This window comes from Helicoverpa armigera, chromosome 25 (assembly GCF_030705265.1).
Source record: "Helicoverpa armigera isolate CAAS_96S chromosome 25, ASM3070526v1, whole genome shotgun sequence".
Taxonomy (NCBI): Eukaryota; Metazoa; Arthropoda; class Insecta; order Lepidoptera; family Noctuidae; genus Helicoverpa; species Helicoverpa armigera.
In genome coordinates this window covers 3,367,479-3,386,832 of record NC_087144.1, presented here as the reverse complement: position 1 = coordinate 3,386,832, position 19,354 = coordinate 3,367,479, and the positions used below count along the sequence as shown (strand labels likewise).

The 19,354-nt window shown below is 35.4% G+C and overlaps 2 protein-coding genes across 3 annotated transcripts in view; one reads left to right on the top strand and one right to left on the bottom strand.

Annotated features, from left to right (window-relative positions):
* LOC110381758 (inactive dipeptidyl peptidase 10) overlaps positions 1-19,354 on the bottom strand; it is a 171,296-nt gene that overhangs the window by 98,029 nt on the left and 53,913 nt on the right. The window lies entirely within an intron of this gene.
* On the top strand, positions 2,001-19,351 carry LOC110382364 (trypsin-5-like). 2 transcript variants are annotated; one of them, XM_064041441.1, is made up of 7 exons: positions 2,001-2,135; positions 6,186-6,348; positions 11,696-11,792; positions 14,618-14,779; positions 15,531-15,653; positions 18,580-19,067; positions 19,177-19,351. In XM_064041441.1, the coding sequence occupies exons 1-7, from the start codon at positions 2,051-2,053 to the stop codon at positions 19,187-19,189; spliced, it is 1,131 nt and encodes a 376-aa protein (XP_063897511.1). In that variant the 5' UTR covers positions 2,001-2,050; the 3' UTR covers positions 19,190-19,351. The 2 variants fall into 2 exon arrangements, with proteins under 2 accessions (XP_063897511.1, XP_063897510.1); XM_064041440.1 differs by lacking the exon at positions 19,177-19,351 and having other exon boundaries at positions 18,580-19,138.

The following is a 19,354-nucleotide window of genomic DNA, read 5'->3' as shown; positions in this document are numbered from 1 at the left end:
ATATCATCACCTTTAAACATAACACCAAAATAGAAATCAGTCTCAATGGGCCGTAACTGACGCTGGTCTTAATAGCCACTCCGGGCGTTAATGGCTCGTTATCTTAACAAGTGCCTACTCCGGTGACAACCTATTACTGCCCTACAGTTTATCTTGGCCGGCCCTTAGCCCGAGAGGCAAACGTGAAGATTTTTATATCAGAGAGACCGATCTTTTCTATAATATGAGATTTTTGTTTTAAAAATAAGGTTAGTTTTGAATATATATTTAAGCAAAAAAATATTTGGAGTAAAATTCTGTTCGCTGATTTTAAGCAGATTAAAAGATGATACTGATACAAGCTACTAGGAGTTCATAACTTGGAAGAGTTTATGGTAATTTTATCGCCTTAACTTTGAAATTATTAGCTCTTGAGAGCCGATTTTGCAAGTTTTAAGTAAAGATAACAAAAAATATCGGATTTTAAAAGTAAATGTTTTTGAAGTTTAAAGAAATTTATATCCTTATATATTATATCTACCTATGTACGTATGTATTTAATAGCTTTATCACTGAACAGAGATGTAATTACTTAGTTACCACGCGCAAAACTCAAGGGATATGAATTAATAACAGACTCGTAACTAAATTCACACTACACTGAATCATGTTATACCTTAACATAATCCCACAAGATATAATAATTAATCAACTGTTTATTCGTTGTATTTTGTATTTCAGAGTTCTTATGAAACTGACTCATTACAAATAAGGCAACCGTAGAAAATAAAAAACGCCCAAGAAAATATGATTTATTTTAAAATAATGGTATGTGTCTCTTAATATTTCAAATCACTGGACAGCTTGTATTATAAATTAAAACTTACTATTTACTAAAGTGAGATTCACACAGTCCATTTAATCTTACCGTATAAAATATTCACAATTTATTAACATTATTAATACAATAGAATCTCGATATCCTTCTTTTTTAATAACCGCCTAATTACATTATTCCCCCAAACTACCAGGCAATCATAAAATATTAGAACTGGATCTTCTCTTACCAAAACTCACCAATTCCATTAGACAATGAACGGATAGTGACTTCCCTTCGAACTGTAAACATTTACCAAAGCCGAGCAAATTGACGTGGTGAAGAAACACGAACAAAAAGTTGGTTGTGTCGACGATTTCTATGTGGCATCGTAAAGGAAATACTATGGCTCGTTCCCAGAGCAATTTCCCCCAAACTGCCGCTCCACTATCGCTGTTGACACAAACATTGGCTGCGAGATGAAAACATCCTGCGAGTTCTGACGTCCTAGTACACTTATGCAAAGTTTAGTGGTGGACTTGTTGCTTTTATTTTTGTTGGTAATTTACAAAAACGATACGCAAGGTTTTTTTAATCGTTTTTTAACGTAATAAAAAGTGATAAAAATTAAATCAAAGCATCATCATCCTCCTGCCTTTACCCCAATTTTAGTCGGCGCAGTATATTATTTTCTTTCTCCTTCCATACTTCCAAAAAAACTGAATACGTAATTTTTGAAAAACATTCATTTTCTCTTCGTAATCAGTCTTTGTGTAATCACTATTTCTTTGTACCTGCATAAAAATGCTTTTCCATGGAAATCACTGGGTTGCATACGTTGTACGGGCACCATATTTTTAGGCTTAGTGAGTAAAGTTCGGGAAAAGGATGACGATTAAAAAAATAGCAACATCAGAACAATTTAAATTGTAACAATACACAAGGACGATATGGCCACTCAAACAACTTTTTCCTCTGTATCGAGTCACTAGTACAGTTTTGCATGAATGTTTTTTACAGTCCATCCGAGCTCAAACACGAACCCCCCTTTATACGTAACTCATCACTTATCACTCATAAACCATAAAACCTACAAAACAAACTTCCGCAGACTCATAAACACGTGACTGCAACAAAATCGACAATAAAGCGATTTTTTTTGTAGAAAACTTTAATTGCCCCCTCTATCCGTTCGTAGGTCTGCGTCGTGAATCGAACATTCTAGATCAACAGTTGAGTGTTAATGCAGTAGCTATGAGTATGTGGGTGGTGTTGTTAGTCCTGTGTGCTTCAAGAGTGGATGCTAAATTACCTGAACAAGAAGACCAGGGATCTACAGGTACATTTTTTCTATCTGTTTATTCTTTGGATGGTTATTACATATTAAAAGCAATGCAGCCTATTTTGTGTACTAAAAGTGTGCTTGGAAAATCATTTTCCTAACGGCAAAAGTACTGCTCGGTTTAGTCATTTAATAAGAAAGTGCTGATACTCAAATATTTAATCTTAAAATACGATAGATCGAAAATATAAAACACAAAATAAATTAAAAGATATAATATTAAACAGACCTATGTAAATGTATGTGTGTTGATTTTAGTCATGCAATTTTCTTTCAAATGAACTAAGTAATAACTTGCGATTTAAGAAATGCAAAACAAAATTTAACGCAAAATTCCTACAACTTTAAGATAACTTTTAAATTAGTGCATAAAACAAGTCCAAAACAGATTATATCTGTACCCTAAATGAAGTCTAGATTCATCTTAAAACCTGTTATTTTCATTCAAAAACAGTTTCGAAAACATTTTGTTATGAGAAAAATAAGTTGACTTTAAATAGTCATTTTTATCTAAAAAGGTCTTAAAACGGCTTTATGAAGTTTGTAATTTAGAAAGGTTTATGCTAAAAGGAGTCTTTAAACATGTTTCTTTGTTTTTGTTTCATAAACTTCTAATAAATATCTTGGATCTTACTTATGTCGTGAACTTTGTTTGTTTTGTATAAAAAACCATCGTTTGTATGCTTTTGTCCTAATTCTTTGAGATAATAAAATTGTGGGAAATGTCAGTGCCAAGATACATACAAATAGATTTCGTCAAATAACTGTGCTGTTTTGAAGTTGATTTTTATAGTCAAGTTCAATACAAAACACTACTTCGCTAATATCATACGATAACTTCAGAGGAACGACATTATTCTACCAGGACTGTATAATAAATGAGGAGTTACAGTGTAGGTCATTGACCAGACGAGTTCACTATATCAAAACAGCACCTAAATCAAAAGAAAAATAGACTTTCCCAACACAAAAAACAGTTAATACAATTTGCAACTTTCGGACACAGTTCCAAATTGTGGTCGAAGTATAACTTCGAACTTTCTAGAGAAAAAAATAGGACGATTCCGCTTATTTGCTTGGTTTTGGGCCATTTTGGAGAGAAAATTATTTATTAAAGTAGTCGAGCAGTTTTCGGTGTTACTAACAGCTGTGACTTTGTGTTACAAGAAGTTAAGAAGTGCGGTAACTGGTCACCGTTTTGGTATATGGTAAAGTTTGTTTTAATTAAATTGTTGTAACGTGGTTTGTTTGCTCGTGTATAAAATTACTTGAAGTCAAAGGAAAAAGTTATCTACAACTATGTACGTATGTTAGTGTGTAGGTACCAACTTTATCTCAATTGCTGAGGATACGTTTTTACAGCGATAGCAATGTTTGTAAACTTCCTGATTGTAAGACTAAACTCGAAAATCATTTCGTACCATTCAAGATTGTACTAATCTGCCGCTAAAAGAAGGCATTATTGATTTATTTTCTCTGCCCATACTGTTGGTAATTTTTCATGATATGTAGGAAAACACAAATACACCTTGATTTTACGAGAATAGTCACTGCTTCCCCTAACCGACTTTGTCCAATCACCGGTACACGAGTAATCTATTTAGGCGCCCAATCCACTCCTCTGTTAATATGGTAGCCTAGTACCAGTAGATTGTGCTACCTATGTGAGAGACTTTGATCAACTGTGTTTAATTACGGAAATATCATGGAATATGGACTTATGGAAATTGTGATATTAGACAAAGATAGCATGATGAAAACCTGCATACTACCCCTTTCTATCAACTAGACTAGGTTCACATTTGAAATGGAAAGAGAATCGTAAGATGGTTTTATATCCCATCGAGAGACACGTAACAATAACCAATATTTATGACAATTTCGTAACTTTTTTGGCCCTTCATCATCATCATCTCTGCCATAGGACGTCCACTGCTGAACATAGGCCTGTCTTCCGGCGACCTTTATACCTTTAACTTTGGCCCTTACTTTTATAGAAAACCACATTTAGATATCTACATAAACTATGTAGGAATTAGGATTTGACGTTAATTCCCATTGAACAATACAAATTCTCCTGCACAAGTTCCACCTTATAGTTTCAGCCGTTATCAAATCTGAGAGTTGTTTAGCCAAACTCCGTCTGTGCCAACAGATAGTACTTCAAAAGGATGAAGTGGAAACTAATCGATTATCATAACTCCCCGGTACTAAATCCTTAGACTAACAAGTGGTGCTGGGGCACGGAGATTGTGCTACCTCAAATATATTATTTTACGTCAGGTTTAGCTCCTCGGAAGTATGTGCGCCTAGTACATGGTAATATTTTTAACCGATTTCCCAAAATGGAGGAGAGGCTTAATTTGAATTTTTGTATTTTTGTGAAACGTAGTTTTTTTTGGATTAGTGACATGTATTTTCTTCAAAAACTCTGTAAATTCTAAAGATTGTTTTTGGGTTACTTGATTCCTAATAAAGAACTTTGTTAGGCTCAAATAGATAGACGGTAGGTCTCAATCAACAAAAGCTGTACCTATTGTTTTGTAAGGACTCCAAAAATAATCCTGATTACATTCTCTGAAAATATCTTCGACATATATTATATTCCCGAAATACATCGAATCAACGAATAGGTATTGTTGTGGTCTTAGCCATGTATTATTGCCCAACTTTCAGAAAAATAAACATAAATCTGTCTGGAGCAAGTTGCGTAATATAAAAACCTATTCATTTAGTTTAGCTGGGAGGAATGAACAATAAAAGTTTTTTTGCTTTGTTTTCGTTTACATTTCATTACAAATGCGATATGCGGGCCTAATGTAAACAGACAGACACGTCATGTTAAATGGAAATGGTATTTTTTTTAATAAATGGAAAATTGTTATGTATTTTCTTCGTAAAACGTCCGCAGTATGCTTTCGTCTACGTTTGAGAAAATCAGAATAATGGAAAATTCTTCTTCATCAATTCGATACATACGTTGGTATGTAGAAAGTCCAGTTCTTTTAATAATCGACGTATTTTTCTAATGTTCCTCTTCATAAACCTAGTTGCTACCTGCCAAGCCCTATCATCTCAACTTGATCTCAACACAATGATATGTACAAAGTTCTCGAAACTATAAATCTTCGTGCTGTTGTTATAAAGTTTATTTTGGTATGTATTGTCTACGATATACGAGTATTTTGAAAGGATTAGATTAAGAGCACACTTTTTATTGTTGACTAGCCGTTTTCCCGGGTTTTACCAGCTTCCTGTAGGAACTACTGCCCGTAACGGGATAAAGTATAGCTTATGTTACTCGAAAAGAGTGTAGTTTTCCAACATTGAAAGATTTTTTCAAATCAACAACATGTTTGTACAAACAAACAAAAATGTTTCGTAATTTTTATATTAGTAGTATACATTATGAACTTTCGTCACGTTGGAACCCAAATATTCGGAAATATTTCATGTCTAACCCAAAATGGGTGACACAATTGGCGGATTAATGGCCACTCAAAAACGATACGCTTTTCTATGAAGATGATAGCATCTTTTTTCGGCCCAGTTGATAGATGAGCGTTTTGAAGTGTTATAGGTAACTTTCCATTTATTGACTGTATTTGGAGAGCTATCTTTTTCCTATATAAGTTTTAGGTACCCTGATCATTATTTATCATTCTGTAAAATAATAAATATGTAGATATTTTTCTGCAAAAAAATTAAACAGGCGTTAGTCACGTTATTAACGAAAATTGAACATACAATTTCTTAAACAGCTGTTGAACGCCTGCTTAAATTTTTGTAATAGACCAATAAGCCTTCTTTAAGGGCTTATTACATTTGACTAAATTTAGTCGTCTAAATAGGTTTGTCTAATTAGGTTTCTAAATAATTTAATGAAAACTACCTTCCTAAATGCGATTACATTTGACTGAATTCAGTGACTGAATCATTTAGACGACTGAATTTAGTCAAGTGTAATAAGCCCTTAATTTTATTAAAAAGTTGTTTTTAAGGACTAAAAAATACAATCTTCTAATAAAACATATCTTGTCCTACCAGGAGAGCATGAGTTGGACGAAAGCTTGGAGAAGATAGGCGCAACAGTGACGCAGGTGTACGAACACCCGTACGCCGCTACCCTGAACAAGAATGACACCTACATCTGCAGTGCTGTTGTACTCAACACGTATTGGCTGCTGACACTGTCCAAATGCTTCGATAAGTAAGTTATTTTTCTGTATATTTGGTACTAATATAAAAGCTAGAGAAAGAATGATTTTTCAGTGAGAATTTTCCATTCATCTCTATCTAGTACGACCATTTTGACTATGAGATATTAATGTTTCATTGAAAAACTTACAAACTTAAAATATACATTAACAAATTCAGTAATTTGATAAACGTTTTCCATACTATAATAATTCAATACCAAAAAGTAGCAATTAATCATCTAGAAACGCATAACTAACTAAAAAACTCCACACCCCCTTTCAAGTTACTAGGCGAACATAAACGTTAAGAATATAATAAAAATCTATTTCATGCTGACACGTTGTCAAATTCTAAATAATAGTTCTGAAGACATGATTAATAGCTATAGCACTTATAAACAGTTTTATGTAACAAATTGTTCTGAAAATATATATAAAAAATTAAGTTATTAAAATTTCAGCATTACACACAATTATTAATCTAATGTTAAGCCTTTTCATGCATACATAATCTGCTATAATTAACAATCATATAAGTTGAGCGATTGGGTAGTTGCCTAGGTCAAAAATAAATTTATCACATTCATGTGGTAAACCATCTTAAAATACCTAATGTTAGTTTCATTTATCGTTTAGTAGCAAAACTGTTTTAATTTTTTTGTTGAGAATAGAAGCAATATATGTAAGTATCAGTCTGATATGAAAAATTGTTAACAATACTGCTTGCTTTTTAATACAAATTGCATAGAGAGTACCTAACCATTTTGTCAGTTCCATAAAAGCATTGAATTTGACCAGTTGGAAACTATCCTATTGTTCTAAAAAAACAAATTATAAAGTATAACTTGCCTACAATTTATATAGTAGTATTAATCAGGCCCGCCGCTAGCTGTTTGTTCGCCCGCGTGCAAAACCGATTATGCCGCCCTACGACTACTTATTATACTGGGTTTTGTCAAAAAATATATAAGGGGGGGGGGTCCAGGGGGTCCGGACCCCCCCGCCCATTTATATCCATCTTACTTTTCCAACAGAAAAAAATATGTACATGCACCGCTCTGATTGCAAAAAACGCACTTCCTTTTGGATACATAAATATTGCAATAAGTACATAACATATTTCACATAACTTTTTATTTACTTGAAATGCTCTAAGTCTTAGAGTAACCTAAGAAGTCCTGGATTAGCCCATTAGCAGACTAAGCAATTGCTTAGGGCATCAATGCAGTGCAATCATTACCCAAGTGGCCCCCATGTATTGAAAGATTGTGATTAATGGGTAGGTACCAACATAATGTATATCAAAGTGCTTAGAACAGATTATGGGTAACTTAAATATCTATAGCAATGTTTAATTTCAGTAAAATATGTTATTAATGGTTTTTGGTGGGTTTCTCGTTGAAAAAGTCAACGCATGAGACATATTTCATATGTAAGGAAGCGCGAGCGAAGCGAGCGCGAAATTTTTTTAGTCTAAGGACACAAAACAAATAAAAACCACTGTAAATTAACAAAGCAAAGTCAAAAAGTAGGATATGCACAGAAATGAAGTGCAAGTGTACATGAAGCCGCGAGCGAAGCGAGCGCGATTTTTTCCTTAGAGTTTTCATGAAGTAAACATATAATAAAAAGCCAAAGTGAACAAAAAGCTATAACGGACGTGAGCGAAAAATGATTTTTCAGAATTGAATGCCTCAACAATTAAACAAAGATAAATTGCGATCAGTGCCGGTTTTTACTCTACCAGCGCCCTAGGCGAGATTTCTACGGCGCCCTCCAACTGCAATTCAAACCCATACGAAAAACAGAGACGCATGCAGTTACCGATTGCGCGAGCGAAGCGAGCGCGAATATTTTTTTTATAGTTAACAAGTCGAAGCAAAAATTACGTAAAATGTAGCCCAATCGTACATAAGTTATTGCTGGTTGATGAATGCAAAAATACTGGAACATGTCTTCTGATTGCGCGAGCGAAGCGAGCGCGAAATTTTTTGTTATATTTTAGAACTCAAAACAAAAATTACTTAAAATTTTGCCCAAACGTACATAACTCTTTGTTGATGATGGCGCCTATGTATTAAAATTTTGGGACTTAAAGTAGTACCGTAAATAAGATAGTTCATATGGAAACTAGAAGTTACTTGAGAACTTGAGTTTTGGGACATAAAGGCAGTGTTTCTTCGAGAATTTCTCAAATTTAACGCGGAATTAAACACAAATTCGCTTCGGCGCCCCTGAGCCCGCGGCGCGGCGCCCGGGTTATTCGCGCACGCTGCACCATAGGTTAAGATGGCCCTGATGCTATCCATTCATTTGGATACAGTTCTTGTAAGTTGCAATCTTTGATGAAATTTAAAACAAAAATAGGAGTAACATTCTGATCAAGGATTGGTTGGGAGCGCCTGCGGCGCCCCTTATATCCGGCGCCCTGGGCCGTAGCCCAACCGCGCCCTACCCTAAAATCGCTACTGATTGTGATATCTGACATGGAGGCGAGCGCAGCGAGCGCGAATTTTTTTGGGGATGCAAAGGATGAACCCGTCAAAATTGATAGGGGACGACCAAAGCGAGGGCGGCTTTTTCTGAAATTTTATTGCTAATCTACTCATCTATTTTTAGTAAAAATATTTTTATTACGTAATTATGGTTTAATTTTGCCGTATGGGTTAATTTTGCCGCCCCCTTAATACTGCCGCCCAGGGCATTTGCCCCCCTGCTCTCTCCCCCCACGCTACGCTAATGGTTGATCTTAAATCTTTTTTAATAATTTTTAATTTTGAAAATGATCAACAGATGTAACTGAAACCGGCAGTGTAAGCTATATTCTTAGCGCTATTGCTGTGTTCGGAAATATTGAAATCAAATAATTGGTAAAAAGATATTGTATTTTTTTAATATTACGTGATAGGTCGCTCGATTTGCCGCCCCCTAGGACGTGCCGCCCGCGTGCGGTGCACGCGCTGCACGCCCGCTTACGGCGGGCCTGGTATTAATTATAATTTATTTAGCTTGCTTGTGAAATATCTACCGTCAGATTGGATGGGAAATGTTAATTAAATATTGGTAGCCTAGGCATCTGGTTCACTCCGATATTATTCGCCGAAAGGTCAGTAGGACGGAGAAAATTTCGTCTGGATTCGAACGTCAGATTTTATATATGGATAATTTTGTCTGATACAGAAAGTGAAGTGGATTATGTAATATGTATTGATTAATGCATGACATAGCATCTATACTAATATAGAGGAAATTATTTTTTGTTTGTTTATTTGTACCCTGAAAGCTCCAAAACTACTAAATCGAGTTGAAAAATTCTGTCACTGTTGGAAAGTGTGTGTTGTACACTTTTCCCGAGTAACATAGGCTATATTTCATCCCAATACGAGCTGTAGTTCTCACGGTTCACGGGTGAAACCGTGGGAAAATGGCTAGTATTATTTAAATAATACTAGCCATTTTCCATTGATTGAAATTGTATAATGCAACACTAATTTATGACAATCTATTTTATATCCCAAATTCTACGAATTAGCTCAGCGATCTCTGGTTAATAAAACTACCCATATAGGCAGGCACCCATATTATACCTACACATTCAAAATTTTACCAATGTCAATACAGATTTTGTGGTCCGCTTGGCGATAACATTGGTTTATATTTGAATTCAATATTATGTAATACACATGTATTACCTCTCTGCCTAGGTACGCAAATAATATAAAATTAATTATTTTACCTGTATGTATTGTCCTCTACCGATAATAATGTAATTATACTCATCTAGCTATTACACGCGGTTTTACACGCGTACCGTGGAAACATTTTCCGTTTTCGGATAGAATATATGTAGCTTACCCACCCGGGAATAGTGTAGCTTTCCAAAAGTAAATTATTTTCTCCAATCGGTTCAGTAGTCTCGGAGCAATTTCAGTACAAAAAAACTAAAAATCCTCCTTATTACTTGTAGATATTAGTACAGATGTGGCCACATGACCTTTACTAAGCCAATGCACTTACACTTAATTTCAGCCCCCTCCCCCCCCATCTTGTTTACTTGCAGCCTTTCGCAAGTCCCCACCTTGAGTCTTAAAAATACCTTCGTCTACTTTGAAGCTCTCCACTCAAGAACCCATCTACCCTAACGGATTTATTAAATTTCCTTTTCACCCTCAAGTATCAACTAATGAAAGCAAAAAGACCAATAACTTATAATCCAGCCCCGAAAGGGAAGCTTCAGACGGACGCGCGATACATAAATCATACTATTTTACTGTGATAGTAAACATCACGGTTTATGTGAAAGGCCGCTAATATCCAACCCGGTTTATGTAGGATCCCTTCATGGAGGACAAAATTACTAGCGGAGATGGCATTACGGAAAATCTCCTAAGAAAGCACGCCAAAATAAGGGTGAGCGTGGTCCAAGGACCGTCACTGTTCTCGCCTTTATTCGAGTTCTTTGAACACTCCTATTTTTGTGATACTATAAATCGTTGACAGATATCTCAAAAATCCCGAACGAATCATTAGTTCACTCCTAACTGCTCGTTTTGGTCATGCCTACCGTACGTATATGACCTAGAAGAAAGCGCCTGGCCTACCTACATTATGGCACCTCCGCTAATCTATCCTTACTCCGTGGATCCCTCTAATATCCCGAAAGGACCAACAAATAGAAGATACGTCGGGGTCCTTTTGTACGGAAGTATTTTGATGTAGGGTCGACAAAATAGCTCTGTTTATTGTATAAGTATGTATATGGTTGAGGTACTAGGCTAGCAGGAAAGGGTAGGAGATAATTTATTTTGTGGTATATGTCGACGGTTGATCTTGACATAATTATATTTTCAAGAAATAAGGAATATAATTTAGGTATCATGTCATGAATTTTGTCGAAATTGACCAATTAGTATTCAAAATTGAAGCTTTATGTACCAAAATAGCAGACGCTTGTAATATTCAGACACGATAAGCTGACAATATAATACTTTGAAACCGGCTGTCCTTCTCCAATGCCGGTCGAGTGCCAAAATTATTACCATGTATTTGTTTATTTAACCAAATGGAAGAATATTACACTCTGAATATTTGAATGAACTTCAAAAGTCACTTTTCTATTTAACGTTTTTTTAAAACATGGTATCGACTTAGGAGATCAGATAGGCAGTCACTCCTTATAAAACACTGGTAGTCGACTGCATCAAGTAAGACGGGAAGCCGACCCCAACATAGTTGGGAAAAGACTCGACTCGGGAGTTGACGATGATATCGACTTTAGTTTTAAGTTTCCGACCAAATATCCAGAATTATAATCCACTGTTTTAATGTTATTAATATGAATGTTTCTTTCATTTTCAGTGGCGTCATAACATCCTATGTGACACATAAGAATCTCAGCAATTACACTGTAAGAGCCGGCAGTTCGTACAACAACAAGGGCGGCTCTCTCCATAAGGTAAAGTTTCGTTTTATATTAGTATATTTACGTCACTTCTACGTCAGCTTCGGTGATGTGTGGACGTTTTCTGTTATTGTGTTTTATCTGATTTTTGAGCTGTTACAGGACAGAATTAAATATGTAATTACATAGTTTCCTGATTATTGCAAAGTAGTTTAGTATAAATAAAATTGTGACAGTTGTCTGAAGCATAGGTAATTGTTAGAAATCTAAAAGGATTAAGCAAGCACAGTAATGATTACCAAGTTATCAATCTATCCCTCTTATCTAAACATCAAAATTATCTGCTCTAAACTCTAACATAAAGCTTATAACAAGCTTATTCAGAAGTTGTAACCAAATTATATTACGAGCTCTATTGGCGTTACCGGGCAGCTAAAATGTCCCACCACTAATTGTCTATGGCCTTGTCATTTCATTATCTCTTTCCACTTAAGTGAGTCTATGAGATTTTCCTTGTTGATCCTTCGCGTTCTCTTTTTTGCTTCGTTAAACCTATAGGTAATGCTATATTTTCTTTGGTAACATAATTGTGTGAAATATGATCTTGTTTTCGGTTTTTTCGCGATATTTTCGGCGTGTGTTAGGAGTGGGATATATCTTTTCTATTTTTATCGATCAAATATATGTATGTTTATAGCACGGAAGAAGGAAAAACATTGGTGATGCCATAAGGTAATTGTAGGTCAAGTAGGTACTATATGGTATGCGTGGTCAGTTACTAGAACTAACGTTTAGGCGTTTAGGTTCCTTGTCAAACCTAAACCAATCTGCCGAAAATTGGTAATTTTTTTATAAAAATATGGATGGGTTCGATAGAAGGCGTACAAGGGCGAAGCTCGTAACGTTCCTCGTCTCCCGAACACCAGTATTTTGGCGCGCTACTTTCTTAGGAGATTTTGCGTTATGATATCTCATCTGGGCCTTTTCATCTCCATATTCTAGAGTCGCTTAAAAACATTCATTTCGATGATGAAACAAAAATACTTGCACAAACATCACAAAAATGGCTACAGCTATTTAAAAACCAAATTACGACCAAAAAGAAGCACTCAAAACAAAAGCATTTACATTGATATCAACATCAAACAATTGTCGAAACCAGAAGGTAATAACGTTGTCGTCAAATGGAAGAATGTAACCAAATGAACGGTGCTATCAGATGTTTTTATTCGAAGCGTAAAATGTTTACTGCTTTACCAGAGGGACTGGTAATGAGTCCTTTATAGTCTTCGTTTATCGTTTGTGAGGTTTAAAAACGTCTTTCAATGTGTGAATGAATGTAGATGAAAAACCGGCCAAGTGCGAGTCGGACTCGTGCACGAAGGGTTCCGTAAATTACAGTTAAATCAACCTATCTCAAAAACTATAAGAGATACTTTGATCAAACCAAAAATCGTTGAAAGAGTTAATTAGCATGCATCACCTCTATTTTTTTTAGAATTTTATACCCCGTAGTTATAAAAATAGAGGGGGGGGGACATACTTTTTACGACTTTGAGAGCTGATATCTCAAAAACCGTTCACTTTAAGAAAAATGTTTTTTAGAAAACTTTATATCATTTTAAAAGACCTTTCCATTGATACCCCACACGGGTATGTACATCGAAAAAAAAAATTTCATCCCTCAGTTACATGTATGGGGGGCCCCACCCCCAATTCTTTTTTTTACTATTTAGTGTCATATTTTTGTAGCGGTTCATACAACACATATTCCCATCAAATTTCATCACTGTAGTACTTATAGTTCCCGAGTAAATCGGCTGTGACAGACGGACAGACGGACAGACGGACAGACGGACATGACGAAACTATAAGGGTTCCGTTTTTGCCATTTTGGCTACGGAACCCTAAAAAAGGGGATAAATGAAAAGTGGGGGGAGAACTGTGAAGTATATATTGTTTTTTTTTGTTTTGTATAGGATTACCTTTTCCATGACTCTTTTGCACTAAGCATGGTCCCATAGGCATGATGTTTATAATGAAATAAGAGAAGTAATGTAGTTTTAAAAAATGGGTAATAGAAATGACGGAAGTAGGTAATATGGAAATAATTCCTATAAATGTGTGAACATTTATAAAACTTCACAACTATTCCATAATTGAACACGACATGTAGGTACCAGGAGAACATACATCGCGAGCAGGTTCCATTCGAGCACTGTCATATTTTATTTACGTATGGCCGTCGCGTCTGCGTACTAGCCACGTTAATCTCGCTAGGATGAGGCGGGGTGATTAAACCCTAAACTACCATTGTTATGGTAGTTTATTGAACCTGTGTATTGTGGTAGCATCTAGATATGGTAGTTTATGATCATGCTAAAGGGTTACGTTCTAACTTTCAGTAATTAATCTAGACGAGATAGGTATTAATATTTTAGGCAATTAACCCTTTGTCTGATAGGTACTTGGGAATTTAATCAACCTACGTAATTTTGACTTCGTCTCAGTCGTACAATATTTAATCCATTCCTAATAGTAGAACGTCTTCTAGGAATTAATAAAACTATTTACAACGTATACTAAACTGTTGAATTTAACTTTAACTACCTGAGTCAAACTTAGTACGCTAGCAACTGTGCTTCGAACATAAAAACTAATTTTAATTGCCATTCGTATTCTTAATAAAATGTACTGATGGAACAGTTTTTCCTATTTAAAGAAAAGCTTTATAGAAAATGGAACTACCTTTTTCCGTTTTAAAAATATTTCAATTCAATTTCGATATGAAATGTAAAACAGCAATTTCATTTATTTATTTTATTTCATATTCCTTTTTGCGAATTTTCCAATTAACACATATATTTTTGTAATTCCAGGTAAAAATGCTTATTAACAACTTTGATCTTCGAGTGTCGGCTGCTAAATTGGAGACTCCTATGGTGTTCAGCTCTCAAGTACAAAATATAAGGCTGCCTGACGTAGATGATGAAGTGTCGCTCGGATTCTTAGCCTCCATCATCGCATGGACTCCTAGTGGGGTGAGCAGTTTTATCGCTTTATTTACTGTTCATCTGTTTAGCCTTTTACTTAATAATATTTATGTTGGGGTCGGCTTCTGTCGGATAATCTGTGATGCAGCTGAGTACCAGTGAATTACAAGGAGCGACTGCCTATCTGACCTCCTCAACCTAATTACCCGGGCAATCCAGATATCCCTTGGTAAGGCTGATTGTCAGACTTTCTGACTACTGACTACTAGTAACGACTGCCAAAGATGTTCAAATGACAGCCAACACACGGTAAAAATAGCAGTAGAATTAATATATAGTTTCAGAAGTTTTGTCCAACAACCCGTATTAACAATCATCATTCTAACTTACATCTTATCACTTATGTCAAAGAATTCATCAAAACATAAGATCATGAAGATATGTCCCATTTATATTATGACGTCATATAAAAAAATATTCGAACAAAAAAGGTTATACGTAATACAGCGTTGAACAATGGGAGGAAAAACGCTATGAATTTCCGGAGAAAACGTACAATGTAGCTTTGTTTTTCATACTTTATCATATATTTTTCTCTTTTCGAAAAAATCGGAATGAGTCGGCAGAATGATATAAGTAACCAGAACGGTGTTTTTACTACTTCGTGGTTATTTTTCAACGTAGTGGGTTTCAACCGTGGTTTCAACCATTTTACTATATGTTTTTAATGAAAAATATCTTACTCTTACGTATGAAAAATTCTAGTAAAACTGAAATATGTTTATTTTATTATTTACAGCATATGAGAGTAGTGAACGCTCCGGTCATTGACGCTTCAATATGCGAGGTTGACACCAAGATGCTACCAGGGCAGTATGTTTGTGTAGGAGGTGTTCAAGATCCTAACAGACATTTTTGCAGGGTAAGTTGATTGAAATTATGAATTTTGGTCCTATTAATTTTTAGATCCATTTTTTCCCTCTTTCTATTTAGGTACATACTATTTTTTTTAGAGCGATATGTCTGAAGGTATGTAAAATATACGTAGGCGCGGGCGCTTTGCAGTATGTATTTATACTACTTTTTTATATGAAAATAATTTCAGTAAAAATATTTTCAATTCGATATTATTTATTCACATACTTATTAAACTGAAAAGAAAACCGTCAACTCATTTTTACCAGGGCAACAGAAAACACCAGAGATATATCGAAAAACAATTGAAGTCAAGAATGCGGAAAAAAACTTGACGAAAAGTAAACAAAAGCATAGAGTACCAAACAGTAATTATAATGATTATTTTTCCGACCCAAATATCGACCAATAGAATTGCACCATTCGACGTCACGTGGTACAACCTACATGGTATTATACTGAAAATTTTTTGAATATTTTCTCTGGTCGTTGCTACGTCAAACTGACAGGTTGTGGCCGACATTTGGGACGGAAAAATAATCTCCCGAATACCACACGAGCTTCATAATTATCTGGCATTACCCGATAATTTTGAAGCTCTTGTGGTATTATAAGTGAAAATTACCGAAATTGGGTCACAGCCAAATACAGGTGGATCGATACTTGAGTGACATTCTAATCGAAAAATAATGTTTTCTCGAGTTAAGCTTAATCAGATTAATGGCTTCAGTAACTAAGTTGGCTTTAAGTTTGGAAAAACTTCATTATTTTCAGATTTGGGGGTAGATTTCAGAACCGTTATTTGGTAGTCTCAGTAGTAGGTATATTAAGTCTTGTTGATCACAAGCTAGCTTTTGGATTCGATTACAAGGCGGTGAAAATTATTACCTCATAAGTGTGTTTTACAAGTACCTAAGTAGGTAATAACTAAAATCTTATTGCAAGTCCAGGCTACAATAGTACTACGGAATAAATTTGCCAAAAGTAAAACTAAGTAAAACGAGTTCCGTCTACCAAGATATATTTAAAAAAAAAACATATGTCTCTCATTATAAAATATGGCAAACATTTTAAAATTTCGATTCTTATAATGCCTACCAACATTAAGGTACCTAAGAGCTTTTAACCTTCGTTTCCTAAAAGCTTCGAAACCTTTCTCGATCAAAATCCTGGTCCTTCGACATTTCCTTGGCCCAGGACCATTTAATCCCAACCTAATAAAACGAATTCGAAAGTCTATTTATTTTACTCAATCCTAAGTTGAGAGCGATAAATTCCTCTATAAGGGAGCCTATGTCAGATGGAAGGGTGTTATTTTTTATCCCGTACTTGAACGCCGTCCCTTTGGGCATAGGGTGAAATATTAGGCCTTTTCTCATTGATCAATCACTAGGGAGATGGTTAATCTGGGGTGGCTATTTCCTACAGTTTCGGCCATAATATGTAATTTGACCACCTATGAAACACCTATGAAATTATATCAATTTCCATCTAAATAATAAATAAAGGTACGTTTTGGAAGCGAGCTACCGACTGCAACTTCATTACATGAAAACATTTTACACATTCGTTACATGTGCGATCGTCAGTTGCAGTCGACAGCTTGCTTCGAAAACATACCTTTGAGCTAAGCGTCCACTTGTCGGTATCGTACGCAACGGACGTATCGCACGCAACGGATCGTAGTATTATTTATATAGAAACTCAAACAAGTGCGTCCACCTGTCCGCAACGCACTTTATGAGTTTCTATATAAATTATACTACGATCCGTTGCGTGCGATGCGTCCGTTGCGTTGCGTACGATACCGATAAGTGGACGCCTAGCTTTAGGTAACATTTCGTAATAACATTGGAAGTAAACAAAGTTAAATCAATGTCCTTTCTAGATTTCCATAATCAATGGCGTGTTTTGCAAAGCAGTCGACAATTTACAATTGAAACAAATCGCGATCACTTCAAAATAAACTCGGTTCACGCATTGACTGAGCTCAGAGCATTTAATTTGCATTTCAACACTATCAATTCAGTTCATGTTGAACCTCTTTACGAATGCTGAATGCCTGGTACACTCAGCTCATCTAAATGCATTAAAATCTCTGTGATAATTTAAAATTGAAAAAACATGCTATAATTTATTTATGTAGCTTATATTTTCAAAACCCGGAAAACCCGACTTCCCAAAAGCAGGAGGTTTTCAATTCAAATCTTTATATTTTAATATAGCCCCGATCAAAATAGAGATAGGTACCGGTACTCGAATCAATTAAGAAACGGCTCCCTGACAGAACTAAAAAGAATCAAAATAAACGTCTAATTAATTGCCACTTCGCAGTTTTCGTTGCACGTTGTTAAAAAGCAAAAAAAGCACCCTTACGTATGGTGTTAATAGCTACAATAAAATTAAACGAACCCGATACAGTGAAGGAAGCGCAAACATATAAATCATCTGGATTCGTTCCGTTACATTGTTTTATGAGATCATTTATAAACGTCATTGTGACAAAGAATAAAAACAAATGGGGATATAACATGCAGTTATTTATGTGGACAGAGCCGGGGGAAGTGCGATATCGGCAACATTAATAATCTTAGCGCTGTAATAGAATACGTTTTATCAGCTGAAAGTACTTTTTGTCACAATAAAGCAAACATACTTTTTCTGTATTGAAATGTGGAAAAATGCTGTCGCATCGTACCGAGATTAAACATAAACATACGTATATTTATGCTCAAAGCTTAAATATAAGGCCAGGAATAGAACCTACTACTTATAAAATAGAGATTACCTATTATTGCAATTGCATAACTCATCTCCGCAGGGCATAATATTCATAGTAGTTTTTATTCAATTCATACAAACTGAATTTTGGTACCCACACTCACCCAAAACCGATATCATAAATCATTAACGAACAGACAACTCTGTTACAGAGAGACAACGGAGGAGCGGTCATCCAAAACAACACGCTAGTAGCCATATCTGCCTTCCTCAACACATGCGCTCTCTATTCCAAGACACACGCCTTCCCCAAGGTCGCCACCTTCGTACGCTGGCTGGACTCCATCATATGGGACGAGGATCAACGCCCTACATCCACAGAATTACCCACTTCAATGACGTCGACGAAGAAACCATCCAATCCCACCAGATCTTACAACCAGGCTTACGATCCTGCGAAATTCATGTTAACACTACCTTTCGATCCGATTAACGTGCCATTGGAACCTGCAGAAAATAATTCAGTACTGCCAGGCATGAGTTTATATGAGGCGTATCTACAGAGTATAGCTAGAGCGAAGACCACGACGACCGTAGGGGTTACCACCACAGAACACAAAACGGAACGCAGTCCACCATTCAACAAGGCCATGATTGCTCAACACATCTACAGAACTATGCCCAACAAGAAATTCGATCGGTACGACTATCATTACCCTTTAGTTTAGTTATTAATGTAAATAATAAATTAGATAAAACAATTAATATTAAATAGATTGACTATACAGTGTTTTTATTTCTAATTCTAGATTTTGGTATTGATGGATAAAATGACCAATGGAGAGGATGATAAAGGCTTATGAAACAAGACGTATTTCTTTCTGCATCGCCGTCATATTCACGGAGGTAACTATAAATTAAGTGTTGTGTGTATGTTTGTATATTAATGTAAATAAATATCGAAATAGTTTTTAAATAAATCAAGTA

What these genes read in the sequence shown, in the direction of transcription:
- LOC110382364 (XM_064041440.1), top strand. Translation starts at nt 2,051, where the DNA reads ATGAGTATGTGGGTGGTGTTGTTAGTCCTGTGTGCTTCAAGAGTGGAT. An exon ending in CTGTCCAAATGCTTCGATAA is followed by an intron (nt 6,349 to 11,695) that starts GTAAGTTATTTT and finishes TTTCATTTTCAG; the next exon opens with TGGCGTCATAACATCCTATG. An exon ending in TCGCATGGACTCCTAGTGGG is followed by an intron (nt 14,780 to 15,530) that starts GTGAGCAGTTTT and finishes TATTATTTACAG; the next exon opens with CATATGAGAGTAGTGAACGC.